The 19,923-nt window shown below is 40.0% G+C and overlaps 1 protein-coding gene across 8 annotated transcripts in view; it reads right to left on the bottom strand.

Moving 5' to 3' along the window:
* The window catches only part of TXNRD1 (thioredoxin reductase 1), a 112,556-nt gene that overhangs the window by 33,592 nt on the left and 59,041 nt on the right, over positions 1–19,923 (bottom strand). For all 8 annotated transcript variants that reach the window (XM_034643524.1, XM_034643525.1, XM_034643526.1 and 5 more), the window contains 6 exons: positions 12,926–13,048; positions 11,460–11,532; positions 9,600–9,719; positions 2,100–2,242; positions 1,603–1,718; positions 52–277 (listed from right to left, as the gene is read on the bottom strand). In XM_034643524.1, the coding sequence (XP_034499415.1) occupies positions 52–277; positions 1,603–1,718; positions 2,100–2,242; positions 9,600–9,719; positions 11,460–11,532; positions 12,926–13,048 (801 nt within the window). The remainder of the gene's footprint in view (positions 1–51; positions 278–1,602; positions 1,719–2,099; positions 2,243–9,599; positions 9,720–11,459; positions 11,533–12,925; positions 13,049–19,923) is intronic.

Here is a 19,923-nt window from a genome sequence, read left to right as displayed (position 1 = left end):
TGCCATTTAACTAACTATAGAACCGAGAAACCTACCAGCAACTCCACTTACTTTTATTGGTACAAACTGTTTTATAAACTTGACACCATGTTCTTCCATATGTTCACCAATTTTGTTGGCCATGTCCTGGTCAAATCCTCTAAGGAGAATGGATCGCACCATAACAGTAACATCTAAACCAATGCCAGCAAGAAATCCAGCACATTCGAGGGCAACATAGGATGCTCCAACCACCAGGGTCTTACCCGGGCAATAAGGTAAGGAGAAAAGATCATCACTGAAAAGAAATTTAAAAAAATAAATAAATAAGGAAGAAAAGAAAGAAACTGAAAATGTTCATGTCAGTAATGACTAAATCAAAGTAAAATTTTTGGTTTCTTAAGAACAATACACTTGTAAGATTAAAAACATTCAATTAGTTACACACATAATATATGAAAAGTGTTTATAAGGCCTTAGACTGTCCCTCTTCTCACCACCCGGTTGCTTTGGGAGTAGCTCACGCTGCGCACAGCCAAACACGGCAAACCGCACAACTCACAGTCATACAACATAATTGTGAACTGTATCGAGTAATTCTCCACTGTGTTTAATATCGTATGTTCGCAAACCCAAACCCCCCACCCCTCATCTCACCACCACTCAGCTCTCTCGGAGGTGGAAAATCTGTGTTACTTTCTTTTTATCTGGAACAACAATTGTCAAGAATGGGAAGAAAAGTAGGAGAAAACTTCCAACATAACTGCTTTATAAAATAAAAACCAACTATAAAAAGTAAAACCTAACAAAATCTTTTAGTCAAGCGAAGAATATACAAGACATGAGAGAGATCAGAAAGGCATTATTAGGAAATGAGTTTTTTTTTTTAAATATGAGAAAGGAAGCTATACAGACAACAAAGAGAACAGCTGCCATCTAAGCTGCCCCTATATGAAGAACAAAGGGAAAAAAAATCATCTCTTCCCCCAAAAAAGGGCCTGAAAGGAATAATATTTAACACAGTCAGAAACTCCTTGGCAAAAAGCTTCCAAGAGGACATATTTATCAACAACCTGTCTTAATGTCATCATAATGTGAAATTCCTTCTTGAATTCCTAATGTGAATTGTTACGTCACCATATGATCACCTGATGGGCAAAAATAAATCACACAGCCAGCCCTTGCTAGACTCACTTATTTCAGGCCAATCTACGCTGACATTGTGACCGTGCAAACAGCAAGGAGGAGGGACTAGGGTTTCATAAATCTACATGGCCCGCCATCCTGGCACTGTTTGTGTCCAAATGAATATCCATCTGGCTTTCAATGTTATGCATTTCTAATATACACTCATGTATGTACATTCCAGACATAAATCTATATGTCAGCAGTGATGTTAACTGGGTGGTAAGAAGACCAATGTTTACAGTTTTGAATTCTTAAATGTTCTCTTGCATAAAATGATTTTTGCCTTCTCTTTTTCCCAATTTCCTGTCCCTTTGGGCAAAAATGTGGCAAAACACTCCAAAGTTCTAGGAACAGACAGAACGGGTTTGAAGGAAAAACCTGAAAAGCCTAAATCTGCAATGGGTTTCTCCTAATCCCCCTGCAACGCTCCCTTACCTGCTGATGCAGTACTCTCTGTCACCAGGGATGCCCAAGTAACGCGGCCTCTCACCAGTAGCAATGAGAAATCTCTCTGCTGAATAAATTTTTTCTTTGCCTTTGTTATTTGTTGCCTACAAAGAAACCAATGTCAACTTTTAATGAGTTATTATTCATTAGAATTGTAAACTTCATAGTTAACAAAGGCCATTCACATTATCTAATTTGATCTTCATAAAAATTTGGTAATACATAAGATCTGTAAGGCTCTGAGTAGTTAATAGACTTGCTGAAAATCATAAATCTGGTAAGTGGCAGAGCCAAGACTTAAATCCAAGTAATCTGGCCCCAAATCCAGTACCCTTACACTGCCACCCCACAAGGGAAAGCCCTGTTAAGATGTGACTGCAAAATCACCAAACTACATACACAGTTTGGGTCACCATGGCTTTTCCTGCCATTAAGATAATCACTTTCTCTTTCCCTCCCCCACCCCCAACCAATCCCACAATTACCTTAATCCTATGAGGACCCACAAACTCCCCATAAGCATTCTCATAGGTGACTTTCTTCTCCCTCAGAGCTACCCGGTAGCCCCAGTTCAGAGAGCCAATGTGGTTCTGTACGGCTTCTGTCATTTTATTCCAGTCATGTTTAACTGCACAAGAAGAGAAGAAATGTTTTTAGCTTCTCCACTGCCAGGCAAAGATCGTTATTCAGTAACTATTCACATGGAATACAAGGAGCAGAGCTTTTAGTCTACAAGAGCAGGGCCCTTCATTTCAAGCATATAAACAACTTTCTCATGCTCAAATATTCTTTCCTTTTTAGAAGACTACCATACAATTAATCATGTAAGGCTTCCTGACAATTCTTAAAACTAAAATAACCAGGCATAAACTTTTCTTCCTTTTTAGAAATGAACGGGAATTTTACTTTGATTGTAAATACTGATTGCTGGGGTAATGAGGTGTGGTAAAGCCTAGGATTCTGTATTTTAACAATTCCCAACAGATCCTGATGTAGCCAGGTTTGGAGTTAGTAAGCTGGTAATAGAGTCTATACCAGAGGCCCGCAAACAAAGGCCGACTAAAGCCCCACAGCCAAATGCAGCCCATCACCTTTTTAATAAAGTTTATATACCCATGATCACTTATTTACATATATTGTCTAGGGCTTCCTTTGTGGAACAATGGCAGAGCTGAGTAGTTGTGACAGGGATCACTGGGCCTGTGAAGCCTAAAATATTTACTATCTGACCATTTACATAACAAGTTTGCTGACCCTTGATCTAGACAGAGTATTTTAAGACTCTGTTTCACTGCCCCCCAAATCCTATTTCACTGAAGAGAGGAAGATCTTTTAATTCTATCATAAAATGAATCCTTTGAGGGGCGCCTGGGTAGCTCAGTCAGTTAGGCGTCCGACTCATGATTTCGGCTCAGGTGATGGTCTCAGGATCATGAGATCAAGCCCTGGGTCGGGCTCCACGCTCAGCAGGAGTCTGCTCCAGATTCTCTCTCTCTCCCTCTGCCTCTCCCTGCGTACGCAATGCTCTCTAAAATAAATATTTTTTTAAAAAAATGAATCCTTTGAGTCAGGCACTAATATATTAAATTTCAATGGATAAAAATCAATCATTCATTAATAACTCATCAACGACTAGAAAAAAAATAGGATGCAAATAAAATATACTCTGGTGATTGGACAAAGGCAGGTCCTAGGAAAGCTGTGGTTTAGAAGGAAGGAAAAGAGAATCAACATATACTAAAAGATCTGTCATGGTAATGAGGAGTCCGCATCTTGGATTCAGGGTTAATTAGTAGCTTGGCCACATAGGAAGTGGTGAACCAAATCTATGCCACCCAACGACCAGCCTCTGGAACTGGGAATGACAACACAAAAATTTGTCTGTGGCCTCCGAGAACAGATTGTCGATATTTAATTCACAGAATCATAAAATGTGAGACTTTGAGAGATCAATGAAAACAGACAGTGACTACAGAATCCACTGTGGTTGCAATGCTGAGAGGATGGTGTGCTGGGGGGCAGGGCCGGGGAGCACTGAGGAAGCTCTGCCAACCCGCCCATCTGGCCTCCGTCTAGCAACACTAGAAAAAGAAGAGACAGGATTCACTCCTGCTTTCTCCCCTAGGAACAGAATAGAATAGTGTAACTCACACCCCTGTGCCAATCATTTAGCTGTAACAATTATCAACATTTTGCCAATCTCATTTCATATACCCCCTTTTTCACTAGAGTATTTAAGAGTTTATTTTATTTTATTTGAGAGAGAGAGAAAGAAAGAGAGAGAGTGTGCATGAGCGAGAGGAGGGGCAGAAAGAGATGGAGAGGGAGAAGCAGACTCCCGGATGAGCAGAGCCTGACATGGAGCTTGATCCCAGGACCGTGAGATCATGACCTGAGCCAAAGTCAGACCGACTGAGCCACACAAGTGCCCCTTTACTAGAATGTTTTAAGCAAATCCCAAATATTTTATCGGTGATCTGTTTGGCTGTTACAGTGATTTAGGAATGACCAAAGGCCAGGGATGCTAAACATCCTTCACTATAGTTTCTTACAGTTAGGAGGTGTCCAACCAACATACCAATAAGGACCCCGTGGAGAAATACTAAACTGGACCACAGGGAGGATTGATTCACTTCTGAAATTTCACCATTCACAATTATACAACTATTAAGTGGATTATACTCTGCTAATCCATCAGGAGATGGATTTCTATATTCTAAATAAGACATAGTTGAGATTAAATAATAGCACCAAAAAATTCAATTATTTCAAAATTCAAGGTCGACAATTAGACCTAACCAGACCTTAATTCTCTTAAAGCCTTCCTTTGTGGCTATCATGCCCCACCTGATTTTCAAATGCCTCAAACCCCTCTTTTCTTTTTTTTTTTTTTTTGAGTTTTTTATATTTGATTTGATTTGATTTTTTTTAGTGATTTTTTATTATATTATGTTAGTCACCATACAGTACATCTCCGGTTTCCGATGTAAAGTTCGATGTTTCATTAGTTGCGTATAACACCCAGCGCACCATGCAATACGTGCCCTCCTTACTACCCATCACCAGTCTATCCCATTCCCCCAACCCCCTCCCCTCTGAGGCCCTCAGTTTGTTTCTCAGAGTCCATAGTCTCTCATGTTTCATTCCCACTTCTGATTACCCTCCCTTTCTTTATCCCTTTCTTCCCCTACTGATCATCCTAGTTCTTATGTTCCATAGATGAGAGAAATCATACGATAATCGTCTTTCTCTGCTTGACTTATTTCACTTAGCATTATCTCCTCCAGTGCCGTCCATGTTGCAGCAAATGGTGAGAATTCGTTCTTTCTGATAGCTGAGTAATATTCCATTGTATATATGGACCACAGCTTCTTAATCCAGTCATCTGTTGAAGGGCATCTCGGCTCCTTCCATGATTTGGCTATTGTGGACAATGCAGCTATGAACATTGGGGTGCATATGGCCCTTCTCTTTACTACGTCTGTATCTTTGGGGTAAACACCCAGTAGTGCAATGGCTGGGTCATAGGGTAGTTCAATTTTTAACTTTTTAAGGGACCTCCACACTGTTTTCCAGAGTGGCTGTACCAACTTGCATTCCCACCAACAATGTAAGGGATCCCCTTTCTCCACATCCTCTCCAACAATTGTTGTTTCTTGCCTTGTCTGTTTTTGCCATTCTAACTGGTGTAAGGTGTCAAACCCCTCTTTTCTACCAAAGTTCCTTCTTCATCCTCTGGTATAGTAGGCAGTCACCCCCTGCCCCAATCTCTAGTGTGATTATGCTCAGGCAGAAGGAACTCAGAAATTCCAGCTCACCAGTTTGGGATTCAGCATCAGAGAACTCTAGCTGCTCCTATGGTCCTGATCCTGCATTTCATTCTGAGAATTAAGCTTCTGTCTTATAAAATCCAAATTCCTACTTGACATACTCCTGGTGGTAAATGGATCCCTGCTGGACTATGGATAGTAACACACCTGGAACCCTAGTTCTCTAGGGCTACACTGCCTTCTGCTAACGCCCCAAATCCACCACCTCCTTGAATTCCCAAACACTACCTGGATACCCCACATCCCCACTCAGCCCACCTGCTGGCACAGTCCCAGCCTTTCTCCTGGTCTCCAGATCCAGCCGGCTCAGTCTACCAGTTATAATCCAATGCTAAGCTTCTGCAATATACATTCCAGCTGAGCAGGCAGGACCTACAATTCACCTGTGTGTGACATTAATGCCCACCACAGAAGCTGGATCTTAAAGCCAACCATCTGTTGCTCCTGATCTGCCCCTATCCTACTACAGAAAGCTGGGCCACACTCTTAAATCTGACAACAGTAATCAGACTAACCGAACTTTGTGGTATCTTTAACATCGTCAGTGCACCTACTTATTTGAACTTCAAAACACCCGAAGGGGTACAAATTACTTCCATTACATACACAGGGAGATCAAGGATGGATGACCTACACAAGGCCACAAACTAATTCACAGACAGCCACAGATACACTACATATGAAACATCAAGTGTGTGTAGGCAGAATTAATCCTGTAATTCCGCAACGATCTTGCTTTCTTTGTAATGATAATGGGATCCTAAAACTTCTCAAATACTTATTTTTAAAGGCATATTTAATTCTTGAGCACAGGGAAACTCAAATTGATAAATCTAAAATTTATAAAGCAAACAAATCTTCCAGAAAGGTCCAATTCATCCAGTGCACATGACTGAGCTCCAGTAATTTTTAAGGCCTGAGACTTTCTCTGTACATTCTGAGTTTGGAGCTTTAGGAAAAGGGCAGATCGCAGCTGAGTCCTGGATGTGTCCCTCCCCCAGTCACAGTCAGATTCAGCTCTGCGGCCTGGCCCAGCTCCCTCTCCTCCTTCCATGCCTATCTACGGTGTCAGAGAAGACAACCTTCCCAGAACACTGGAGCACTGTTATTTGGTCAAAGACATGAGATTAAGATGGGTCTCTATTTTTAAAAATGCAAAGTAAGCCTTTACGCTTCATCCATGGGAACAGGGATCAGCAGCCTGCAGGGGTTTCTCATTTGAAAAATATATTACCAAGTTTCTTTCTTGCTCTAAGACCTAATGACATAAAGTAACATCTGTCTAAGTCCACTGTACTCCTCACTACTACCACTGTAAAAGGAGGGAGGTGACTACTGCTCCCTCAGTGGTGGATCCTGACAGGCATGGCAGACCTCTCCCAAGCCCAGCCTGGGTCTCTGCTAGGCCACAGCTTAGCTTCAGAAGCTCCCAAGGCTCAATGAGAAAAACAGAAGATAACACAGTAAACAAACAACGAGGTTTCCATTTAGGAAGAGTGAAGGGATTTAAATACAGGGCACAGCTTTCATCGAACGCTTTGGGATTGCTGCTGCCAGCAAATACAAGAGGAGGAAGGTATAAAAATAGAAAATTATATATTTCTAACATTAAAACCCAGAAAGGGGGAAGAAGCACAGGAGTAAAACTGTTAATTTAGTTGAATAAATAATTTCTTTAAAGACAGACTTTGATTTGGTCCACATCTTAAAACCCCATTAAAACTCAGGGAGCTTTCACTGGTTTTAATGTATAGATCTGGACTATGCTAGTAGTGGCTCTTTATTACCCCAGTGGCAATATATTTTTAGTTGTCATAAAATTTAGAAACGAATTCAACATGAGTAAGTGTAGCTGGCGTTTACTGTTAACCTGACAGGTACAGAGATATTCTTCTGCTGGAAAGATCTGTCGATTCACCAAATTCCATTTCACCACCCACCTGATTACTGAATTTATCAGAATTATACTTAGGTACTAACCCTGTTAATAAAATCGCACATTTGGCAGAGGCCTGTCCTTAACTCTTTTTGAGACCCTAAAGACCCACCATATATACTTCTACATTTCTACTACATTAAGCAATTCTGCTCCCCGACTTCATTTTTTTAAGAGTGGATAGCTTAAAGCTAACATCAATTAGTACAACATACTAATTAGATAAATGATGATCCCCATATGAATGAATAAAAATTGCATGACTGAGTTACATAGCTCCCAGCACTGTTATTTACCTAGATTTAAAACAAAGACACATCCACTGTACAGGACAGTATATGGAAATTATAAAGCTGCATAAATCAAAATTTGCTTGGAACAGCCTTACTTTTCCAACAAATTCTAGACTTTTTCAGGTAAGTATTCTTGTTACATGTCCTCCTTAAGAAGGAACTAACTTGGTTCAAACATACAACGTCCTATAATATTTGTAAATGTTTTTCTACACCCAATTAAACAAGAACCAAGTGCTCAGCAGAGTCAACTCCAATTTATTTAAACTGTGAATGGAAAAAAATAAAAGCAGCAAGTCCAGAGGAAGGGACAGAAACCGTGTGATGAGGAGCAGATATTTGAACCACACTACTGTACTTAATCCTCATCACAGGCAGTGAATGGCAAAGTCAGAAGCTGTGCCCAGGTCTACCTACTACAATAACCTACATTTTAATGTGTCAGGAGGGCTGCGGTGAAGGAAGTTCCTAACCCAAGGGACCCAGAATACCAGCAAAGACTGTGTGTCACCACTTAACTCACATCACCCATTCTACCTCTGGGCTTCCAGGGTACATGGTCTGCACGTCAATGATATGAGTGCATCAGTGATCAGCAGAACCTGTGTACCTACACAACATGTATTACTCATCTCTGTATTTCCCCAGCACAGACTCAACTGCAAACAGTGGGCACTCAGTAGCAATATTCTATAGCTTTATCAGTAGAATTTCTAAAATGTCTACAAAGAAGTCTAACAAATTAACTGAAGAGAGACCTCTTGTTAACCAGGTACATTAGAAGTAGGCTTCCAAGAAGGGAAAGAGTGTGTGAATGGCAGACTCAGTAGGGAGACATTCAGACATGGGAGTAAACGATAACTTGTGGAGGAGGGCAGAGGCGGGCCTAGAGGCGGACTATTGGTAAATTATGTGTTAAATTCATATTCCATACGTAAAAAGGATCACCTCAACTGCCCTTTCTGTTGGCAAGAGAAAAGGACATGAGGCATGGCACCTTAGAAACAAATAATGAAACTCTCAGTACCAGCCTCAGGCCCCAAAGGTCATGGACAGAGAATAGCCTTGTAAGGATCTGAGGAAAGAGAGATGACCCCAGCATAATAACACTTCTAAAGTAACTGATTTTCTAAGACTCCAAACTTGGGAAAAAATGTACTGTTGATCTCCCTGGTGGTTCTCTCTCTCAAAGGAATAAATAAAATCTTTAACAACAACAACAAAAAACTAGTATCACATAAGATTGTGGAGTTTCCCTCTTCAAGGACATGGTGACCTATGTTATTAATTAATGCAGATGTGCCAACCTCATTTTTTTCTTCTACCAGGTAATTCAATCTACTTTCCAAAGGCAGCAATTCCTCTTCAACTTTCCTAGGGTTGCGAGTGTACTCTAGATATTTTACCCAACAAAGTCTAACCATCTCTTTCTAAACAAATAAGCAGTCCCCCACTCCCAAAATATCAGCTCAGAAACTGATTTCTTTGGAGAGCGAAAAATGAAAGAGCTTCAAAGGAGAGCACATGTAACTTACACTTTTTATGAAACTCTATATATAAGAATTTATTTGAGGAGCACCTGGCTGGCTCAGTCGGTAGAGCGTGCGACTTGATCTTGGGGTCATGAGTTCAAGCCCCACACTGAGCACAGAGATTACTTAATAATAATAACCACAATAATAAAGAATTAATCTAAAAAATTCTGGGTTTTCCACTACCAAAAGGCACACCAAGTGCAGTATCTGCTCTTACCATAACAGCTATGCAGCTATCTGACACAAAATAACTACTAATTTTATATATAAAAACCGTCAACAATAAAAACCTCCAGGTCATTCTCTACTCCCATGAAAATGGATGGTGCTTTACAAGATCACAGCTCAAACCCCTCAAGAGCACAAACGGAGAGCAGCTTCTTCCCCGTACCTGTCTCCTCGGTGTCCCAACCATAGTTGCGAGAGTCCCGTAGGGCTTGTCCTAACAAAGCCGCTTGGTGCATCAGTTTTTTAGGTATGCAACCCACATTCACACATGTTCCTCCAAGACCTGCAACAACATTGAGAAATCAGTTTATCTCCAGCTTCACAATCCTTGAAAGAAAAAGGTCAATAATTATTACTATGCTTTCTGAAAGATCATAATTTATTTGCTTAATGTAGCCAATTCTGTTTTTGCAAGTTTATTCTTAAGATTCATGTCTTTCTAAGCTCAGGGAACCTTATATATCGAACACGATGACACATCCTAAAACATAAGAAAAATGAGATTACTACAATTTCCACATACTTCAAAGATTCAAAATTAACAGCTGATAAACACTTGCCACCACATCCACGAACAGAACTAAATGGTAAAAGGGTTGTTCAGCTGGCCACGGTTGGACTGTAGTGGGTCTAGAGCTACATATAAAATCTGGTATAGATAAGCTTTTTTTTTTAAGAAGGTGGTCTATAGCTTTCATGGATTCTCTCAAAAGGATTCATGACCAAAACAAACAAAAGGTTTAGTTAGCATCTCTGACCTTAAAGAACATAGCGATGGATTATCTCCATTAAACAAAATGTAGGCAGGCAGGGAGGGAGACAAAATGGCGTAAGAGTGCAGGACGGCAGTGGACTTCACATACGCCCTCTGAAGAGAATGCTTCCAGACTGCGACTATGAAGTGTAAACTCCACAGGCCGGAGCAGCCATGCCCAGCACAAGAGTAGTGCCTGACACAAAACTGACACCTATAAATATTTGCTGAATGTATCAATTAGAAACTCAGACACTCATTCATCCAGAGTTCCAGCTTCTTGCCTCCTAATTAGAGCAGCTAAGTAATCTTGATAGGATTGACACATCACATCAATCTTCTTCTCAAAGGCTTCCAATTATGCTTTAGTTAGATCCAATTCCTCATCCTGACCTACCAGGACCTGTACAGCCTGACCCATCCCTTCTTCTCCATTCTTAGCTCCAGCTCATACCATCCATGCTACAACCATGAAAGACTCCTACCTGCCTCAGGGCCTTTGTATATTCTATTCTGTGAGAGAAACTGAGAAAAGTCCCCTGGAAGGTTCTTCCTCAGCTTTTGGCATAGTTGGTTCATTCTTATTCTTTTGGCCTCATCTAAAGTCCACCTCTTCAGAGGCCTTCTCCGATAATCTTCCCAAAGTTAAACTCTTTACCTCTACTCATTTCTTCTCTATTCCACCATACAATTTTTTTTAGTACCACTTATCATAATTCATAAAGTTCTTGCTTATCTTTTGTCTCCCCACTAGCATGTAAACTCCAAGAGGGCAGGAACTTCATGTCTACTGAGTCCACTATGTTCTCCAATGCCCTGGTTCATAATAAGTGTTTAATTAATTATTTGTGGAAAAAACGAATAAGGAACATTTAATTCACCAAGACTCAGAAGCAGCACAGGCTATTCATTAAAATAGCTGATTCCAGTTCTTGCTGAATATAGGGATTGGTTTTAAAACAGAAATCCACAGATAAGTGTTTAAACTTTCAGATATTAAGCCCTTAAGTTTACAAGGTTACTCAAATATTTAGCTTTAAATCATTTTAACAGCTGTGGATAAGGTTTTGCATTATCTTGACTCTGCCAAAAAAAAAAAAAACCCTGAATTTTCAACATTTAACTGGAGTCCATTTCAACAGCACAAGTAAAAGAGGTTTTTGGTTTTTGTTTTTTAACTTTTTAATTGGGTTTTAGGAGCCATTTAAGCCAATGCCAGGGAAAAACCTGCTCTTACAAATTCACTTTTAAAATACTTAAAAAGCTTACCCCATCTAGTTCCATGAGGGGTTGGAGTGACAAAATCCAGGACCATTATCTTCTTGTCATATTTGGCTGCCTCCTGGAAAATAAAAGTATTACAATCAATTGGAAAGGTGAACATGACAGACTAGAAATGGGCTATTAAAACTCTAAGCTATTCTTATTAAGCTATAGTGCCTAAGGCATAACCAGTTATTACTGCCTTGGAATTTCATATACAAGATGATTAGCATGACTCCAAGATAAAAATTAAGCAATATTCAGATATTCATAAGGGCCGTTTTAAAGAATATACAGAGTACAGCTGTAAAACTGTCAGCTGGAAACACCAGAATCCTTACATGATTCCACTCTCACAAAAAAATATCAAGCAATAATCTGAAAAACCTGTGGTCATTTCTAAGCAAACAGGTGAGTATCCCATAAAAAAGATTTATGACAGTCTATAATTCTTAATTCAATCTATATCCTATAAGTATTTTTTTAAGTACTTTTAAGTTCTCTCTAATTCAGTATATAGGCAGAATATTGGAAACATGTTTCTTCTAAAATTGTGAGATTTCCTAAAATTTCACATGAAGAGCCAATGGAAAAAAGCTCGTGGTATCTATAAAGTTTCCAAATCGACTTTAGGGGCATGATGACAAGAGTAAGAAGTGCATTTTGCAGAGTACTCTTTACCCTTCTCAGAGAGTAAGCTTTGTGTATTGGCAACTAGACCTCCAAAGGTTATTTGAAAGGACTGCTGTATCATTTACAGCAAAGTATTGCTTGATGCCAGAAACTGGCCTGCCCCTCTTTGGGCTGCTTCATTTCGATCTACCTTTACTGATCCACAAGCTACACCTTAGGGGAATATAACCATCTCATCTTTTAAAAGTACCTTTTGGGGAAGGATGACAGGCCCCAGGCCCTCACACAAGGAAAATGTATCTCAATTTAGGGCCAGAAGCCTCACTCCTTAACCTCCCTTATATATACATCCTCTACCCCCATAACCCCCAGACTGGAGTTATAGGTTATTCTCATAGCTCACTTCATATACAAAGGAGGCAAGCATTTTTAACAATTAAGTTTAAGAAATCCAACTGCTCTCCATTATTCTATTTGTAAGAAAGAGGAATCACTGAAGTGAAAAATCTAATATTAATAAAGAATAAGAAATGTATTTAATTTCAAACCATTTTTATACAACACCTTTGTTATCTTTGAAAAATCAGCCAAACTTAAAATGAATCAAAATGTGTCCCAAAATATTGGGCCTGGTACTGTTATATAGAAATATTTTCATAAAGAAGACACAGTTCAACCTGGAAAAATGATTTATAAAATAGTTCCTTTATAAACATGTCCTGCCCAAGTTAATGTGCAAAATGCCACAAGAGTGGCTCAAACAAATTCCAGGGAGAACCAGAAGCTGTCAGGAATGTGACTATTCTAACAATCACCCAGACAACACACAGGAGCCTTGCCTTAGCAGCTGCCAGTCCACCTGAGCCCCCTCCGACAATGATGAGGTCATAGTCATAGGCCTCAGGGAGATCCTCAGAGCCATTCATTTTTAGTAGCTTTTGAAGTCGGCCCTCCTGATAAGCCTGAAGAAAAACAAGAGAAGGGAAATAATGTAACTTAAAAACAGCAATGTCTGAAAAATTTTGTGAGAAAACCTCTCTTTAAAGTAAAAGGAATTTTCAAAGGAAAAATATCAATTTATATTACAGCACCCAAGTAGAAAATGTGTAACCTTCCTTTCAAGCGGTGAGCCACGATTTGCTTTTGTTAGGACTGTCTGAATTCCTTTTCACACGATGGAGAGCTAACACTGAGATGTTTCTGCAGACTTCTACATACGTTAGGGCCTGACATTCCAACAAGATCAACCTAGTCCTAAATTAAGTATCGTCATCAGTCCTTTTTTCCTAGAATTATTATACCAGGATTCAAACTAGGTTTTTAAAACACTAGTAGTGTATGTTTCTAATGAAACTATCAATACCAGTTGGCAGCATCTTTATTTTCTACTGTCAAAGGTACCACAACAAGCGGGCTGAGGTCTCTGGTTAAGACAGGGGCCTGGTAAATAGCAACCAAAACAGATTAGCCAAATACTTAAGACTTTTCTACATTGTTTAGGTAAAAATTCAGAACAAAATCATGAATTGACATTTAGCTGCATGAAAAGATAACTGTAAAAGTCCCTGATTTCCCAAGGCATTTAAAATAAGCAAAGAAAAAAAGGGAGGATGGAGGAGGCTAAATAAACAAACACGACTCTGTAAAGCATACTTTTTTTTTTAAAGAACACATTTTTAATATTTTTAGTTTTTTAAGTAATCTCTCCTTCCAACGTGGGGCTCGAACTCATGACCCCGAGATGCTCTACTGACTGAGCCACCAGGCGCCCCTCTAGCTTGTTTCTTTCATCTACCTATGCACGAGGCCTCCTGTAATTTATTTACGATTTAGTTTCCATGTACTTGACACATAACAAGCTTTATAATATAAATATTACAGACTTTTAATTTTAAAAACCATCTCATTCCACTAACTTTTATACACATTTCATATTAGTTTGGAAGACTATTTTGGTGCTATATTTCATACTACCTTTTACTAAAACAAAAATCTTGGAAACATTGTTAACAGGCACTAAAAAACTTTTTGTAAAAATCGTTTTAATCTCAGTAATCAAAAAGAGCCCCCAAACTTACCAGCCCAGACTGTGCGTTTTTCTCCTGCCTACCATCAGCTGTAGGGGGCGAAAGGCAGAGTTTAGGGTCAGTAGGGCAGGATGCTTGGGATGCAGAAGGGGGGGCAGTGGAGGAAGGTGAAGGAGGAGGCACGGCACTGCGGCTGGCCTTTGGCAGCGTGGCAGGTACACATGATGGCTTGGGGACTGAAGGGAGAACACTTGGAAACCAGGAACAATAGGGCACAGACGGCATGACCCTGACCGTCTGTACAAAAGGTCTAACGTGAGAGGCTGGTAAACACAGCCAATATTCATAAACTTGCATTATGGCAGAGGCTCCTCCTTCAACAGAAGGCACTGTGGGGGGGGGAAACAAATTGGTAATAATAATAGCCATTCAGATCAAAGGATCCATATAAGCTTCAGATAACAAGCACTACTCTCTAGTTGCTCTCAAAGAGCATAGGCTGACCTGCTGGCTTAAAAGAATTACACTAATAAATGCAGCTAGATGTTCTTCTGGAAAAATAACATGACCATTTTTAATCTCAGCCTCAATTTTATCTGCAAGTACCTGACACAGTGCCAGAGCACAGTCACTGGCTGTCTAAGTGGAAACTACCCATTTCATAACCACCCCCCCAACATATCTACTAGAAGAAAGAAAATGCACTGTCATGCTGAAAAGCCACATACTCCCTCCACCAATGTGTAATCTGTTATGTACTGAAATTCTGGATCACACCTGATTCTTACAGTTCAAGCTGGAAGTCAAAATGTATCAACCAGTGTACATATTTTACAAAGAAAGCTGAGTGAGCCTGAACACTTAACTCTGTAAAGTAAAATCAGTAAGACACAGGCAACTAAAGCATTCCGCTGACCCCAGAACTAAACACGCTGTTTTAAAATTTTAATCCAACTTAAAACTGAAAGTTGCTGTCAATAAGGTCCAAGTTCAGTGTTTCCCACACGAAATATAAGTAAGATAGTAGAAAACAGCTCCTCCAGGCAGGGTCAGAAAGGAGCATACAGATGGGTAAGGAGAGGAGAAAAATGCCCCCTATTCTCCTCCAATATGAGTGCTAGAAATAGTGACCACCACCCATAGCAGCTGATAAAGAACAGGAGTTCTTAAACTTTTTAGTCTCAGGATCCCTCTAACACCTTAAATTATTTAGGATCCCGAAGAGCTTTGGTTAATGTGAGGCTCATTTATCAATTTTAGTATATCAGAAATTAAAACTAAGAAAGAAATTTTAATATTAAAATATTTTAAATCATTAAATACTAAATACCTTAAGTATTACTGTTAAACATAACTTATTAACAATAATCTTTTAATCAGTGGGAAGAGTGGCATTATTTTAATCTTTGTAATTCTCTTTAATGTCTGTCTTAATAAAAGACCGCTCGTATCTTTTCTGCATTCAGTCTATTACAACATCCCCTGCCTGGAAAATTCCACGGTAGACTTACAAAAGAATTTTAACAAAGAAGCATCTTAGTACTATGGGAATAATTCTGACTTCAAGGCCTTCCTCTTATGGCCTCAGGAGGCCCCCAGAAGAATTCAGACCACACTTTGAGAACCACTGCTATAGGACTTAAGTGTAATTACACAACACCTCACACTTGCAGGTGTCTGCCAGCCTTACTCACATACTGGATATTCTTCCATCTGTCTCTCTCAGGAACACCTCTGCCCCACCCCACCCCTAGTGAAACACTGCTCCGGACTCACCTCTGAAAAGGCACAACATAGAAAGTAATTCAAGTGTACCAGATTTTTTTTAAATTAGAATAATCTTTATGTTCCCCTCCCCCCAAACATGACTCCTCTCCACTGGACACAGACATGTGCTAGTTTTTACCATTATACATTAGTTCTGGTGTGGAAGTGACATGGGTTAAAATACGTGCTCTACCACTGTCTAAGACAGATGATGTGGGCTAATCACCTAATCCTTAGGAGTCTGTTTTTTCATTTTGTAAAACGAAGTTAATACCCTTGTACTTCACCAGTCTGCAGGGTTTGAGTGAAATAATGCATATCAGCACAGTGCCTAGTAGGAAAAATCTCTTAGGTTATTAACTCTCCCCTTCCTACAGCGGAGAACAGGAGTGGTCAAAAAGCCCCTGCAGAGTTTAACAGAGTCCTGTGCACCTCCCTGCACCACTCCTCACCTGAAATGCCCTCTTCCCATCAAATCCTGATACAGTACATAAACCAAGATGTTAATTTATTTTTATTCTATGTACACAAACACATTACCCTTTCTAAAGCATTCCTTTAGGGGCTGGAAGGGGAGGGTCTTTTACCAACATTGTAAGACTCCAACACAATGCCTGTTTCTTCCATTAGGTCCCCTGTAAGTTCCCAAACAACATTCTCCTTTTGTTCCTTGCCACTCCATTAACACATGATCATATCCTTACACGAGGCAGGCAGAAGGAGACTTCACCACAGTAGTACATGTGAACATAGACTTCAGAGGTTGCACTGGCAGCTTTGAAAATGGAGGAAGAGACTGGGAATCAAGGAATACAGATAGCCTCCAAAACCTGAACCAGGCAAGAAAACAGATTCTTCCCTCAGAGCCTCAGCAGATCCAGCCCTGTTGACATTTTTATTTTAGCCCAGAAAAACAGATTTGAGACTTTCAACCTCTAGAGCTGTAAGATAATACATTTCTGTTGTTTTGAGCCACTAAAAGGTTGGTAATTTGTTACAGAAGCAAAAGGACACCAATACATACACTGAAATATAAATTCCATGAGAGATGGTCAATTTTGTCCTCCACTTTTTCCCCAGTGCCTAGAGCAGTGTCTGGTACAGCAAGCACTCAAGCAACTGTTGAGTAAATTAACAAGTGCCAATGCCAATCGCTTGGTAACAGGGTCCCCCCAAACGAAGGCGAAAGCATGAGAAAGTCATACCCTGACTTAAAGGGAATGAGCCATGACAGAGATGTCATCACTGAAGGAGGTGGCAGCACAGAATTTCTGACCCTGAGAGTGAGGCACTAACATGTGTGCTCACAATGAGCCAGACACTGTGCTAGACGCTTTACAGACACAATCCCATTTGATCCTCACGACAGTCTTCCAAGTAATGTCATTCCCAGCTCAGAGATGACAATACAGAGGTCCTTAGAGATGAAGAAACTTGCCCGAGGAGTCAAGAATTGAACCCAGGAGTGTGGCGCCTGGGTGGCACAGTTGTTAAGCATCTGCCCTCAGCTCAGGGCGTGATCCCAGTGTTCTGGGATCGAGCCCCACATCAGGCTCCCCCGCTGGGAGCCTACTTCTTCCTCTCCCACTCCCCCTGCTTGTGTTACCTCTCTCAGTGGCTGTCTCTCTCTGTGTCAAATAAATAAATAAATAAATAAAATCTTTAAAAAAAAAAAAAAAAAGAATTGAACCCAGGAGAAAACGATTACAAAGCTCTTGCTTTTCTCACAATACCATACCCAGTAACTCACATTTCAAACAACAGTTGACCCTTTAACATCATGGGTGTGAAATGCAGTCCACTTACACAGATTTTTTTCAATAAATACACTATTATAAATGTATTTTCTCTTATGATTTTATTTACTGATTTGAGAGTGTGCACGTGAGAGAGACAGTAGGGGGAGGGGCTGAGGGGGAGGGGGAGGGAGAGAATCTCAAGCCTGACCCTGAGATCATGACCTGAGCCAAAATCAAGTTAGATGCTTAACCGACCAAGCCACCCAGGTGCCCCATTCCTTATGATTTTCTTAGTATTTTTTCTCTAGCTTCCTTTATTGTAAGAATATGGTATAGAATACATTTAACACAAAAAATACGGGGCGCCTGCGTGGCACGGCAGTTGGGCATCTGCCTTCGGCTCAGGGCGTGATCCCGGCGTTATGGGATCGAGCCCCACATCAGGCTCCTCTGCTATGAGCCTGCTTCTTCCTCTCCCACTCCCCCTGCTTGTGTTCCCTCTCTCACTGGCTGTCTCTATCTCTATCGAATGAATAAATAAAATCTTAAAAAAAAATACATTTCAACTGACTCTTTAACAGTAAGGCTTCTTCTGGTCAACAGCAGGCTATTAGCTAAGTTTTGGGGGAGTCAAAAGTTAGTACTGAATTTTTGACTGTGCAGGAGGGATGGTATCAATAATCCCCTCATGTTCAAGAGTCAACTCTACTTGTCACATAGATTTTCTAATTTTATCCTATTGTATACTTAAGAGACAGGTATTATTCCCACTTAGCAATTCAAAAACCAAAGGTTTACAGGTCAAAAACTTGCCCAAAGTCTCTAACTAGAATGTTAGTCAGGATTTGATGCCAGGTACTTTGATCAGAAAAGTGGTTCTGTTACACAAAGTTCTAGTTAAAATTTTTTTCTATAATATTCTTCTAAAATTCAATTGATTTTATTGAACCTGTGAAATTTAAGCCGCTCTAATTATATTACTGGGAAAACAGAAGATCTGCAGTTTGGCTCATACCTATCTTTGTAATTGTCTGTCAGTCAATTCTTTTTTTTCTTCAAAGTAAGCAGTCACTTTAATTTCAGAGTGCTGAGGCAACGGAGGTGTCACAACCACCAGTAAAAAAATACAGACAAGTGGTCACCATGATTTATATGTTAGGGTGCCTGGGTGGCTGAGTCGGTTAAGCGTCTACCTTTGGCTCAGGTCATGATCCCAGGGTTGGGCTCCTGGCTGAGTGGGGAATCTGCTTCTCCCTCCCCCTCTGCCCCTCCTCCCTGCTTGTTCTCTCTCTCTCCCGCAAATAAATAAAAATCTTTAAAAAAATTTTTTAAAAAGCTACAACTTTAGAGAAGGCCCCCAAAACTACCTTCCCCCTAAACTTGTACATGCTCTATTAATGCTTTTAGTTAAGTCTCCAATACTCTCAGTAAAGAGAAGGGCATTTAACAGATCAATCCGCTGATGAGTAAAAAAGGGAAGCAGGATCCTGTTGCCACCAAGGAATTATTTTCCTCTAATGACAAATCTCTGGAAAACCCAAGGAACTTGGTTGGGAGAGACCGGCTAAGGTGAGGATCAGCGAGACCAAATGATACTCCCATGACCGTAAAGAGTGGAAGACACCAGGAGGGTTAGCATTCCTTGAAAAAAACTGAACAACTTTCATGAGAAATTTCTTTTTGGCTAAAAACCTCAGCTATTCCTAAAGAAACTTCCCCACACATACATTAAGACTGCTCCTGTCAATCTTGATGTCATTTATTTAGTCTTTGGACTTCCCTTCCTTGTACCACACTAGACAGTAGGGAAGTTTATGTTACTTCTATGAAAAACAGATACCTACCCATTTGCCAAATTATGCCTAATGGCAAAATCCACTACTACCAAAAATTAAGTTCCTATAGGGATCAAGAAAAGTAGCCTACAGGCACCTGGCTGGCTACACAGTCAGTAGAGCATGTGACTCTTGATCTCTGGGTCCTGAGTTCTAGCCCCACATAGGGCACGGAGCCTATTTAAAAAAAAAAAAAAGAAGAAGAAGAAAGAAAAGCAGCTTATCTAGCTAGGCATGCTCTTCAAAATTGTTTTCTTGAAGACCCAAATTTTTGGCATAACCTCAAAATAAGGTCATAATTTATAAACTTAAAACAAATGCAAGCAACAAAAAGGAAAAAAAAAGCTTTTACGGTTAAGTAAAGAACATTTAGGTAAGTTAATTATGTATCTCAGTATAAAAAGAGATCATTACCAGGCATTTAAAGCTGCAATAAGAAACATAAAATTAAACTGGGGATATTCATATA

The sequence above is a fragment of the Ailuropoda melanoleuca genome, chromosome 15 (genome assembly GCF_002007445.2).
Source record: "Ailuropoda melanoleuca isolate Jingjing chromosome 15, ASM200744v2, whole genome shotgun sequence".
Lineage (NCBI taxonomy): Eukaryota > Metazoa > Chordata > Mammalia > Carnivora > Ursidae > Ailuropoda > Ailuropoda melanoleuca.
This window is presented reverse-complemented; position numbering and strand designations above follow the sequence as displayed.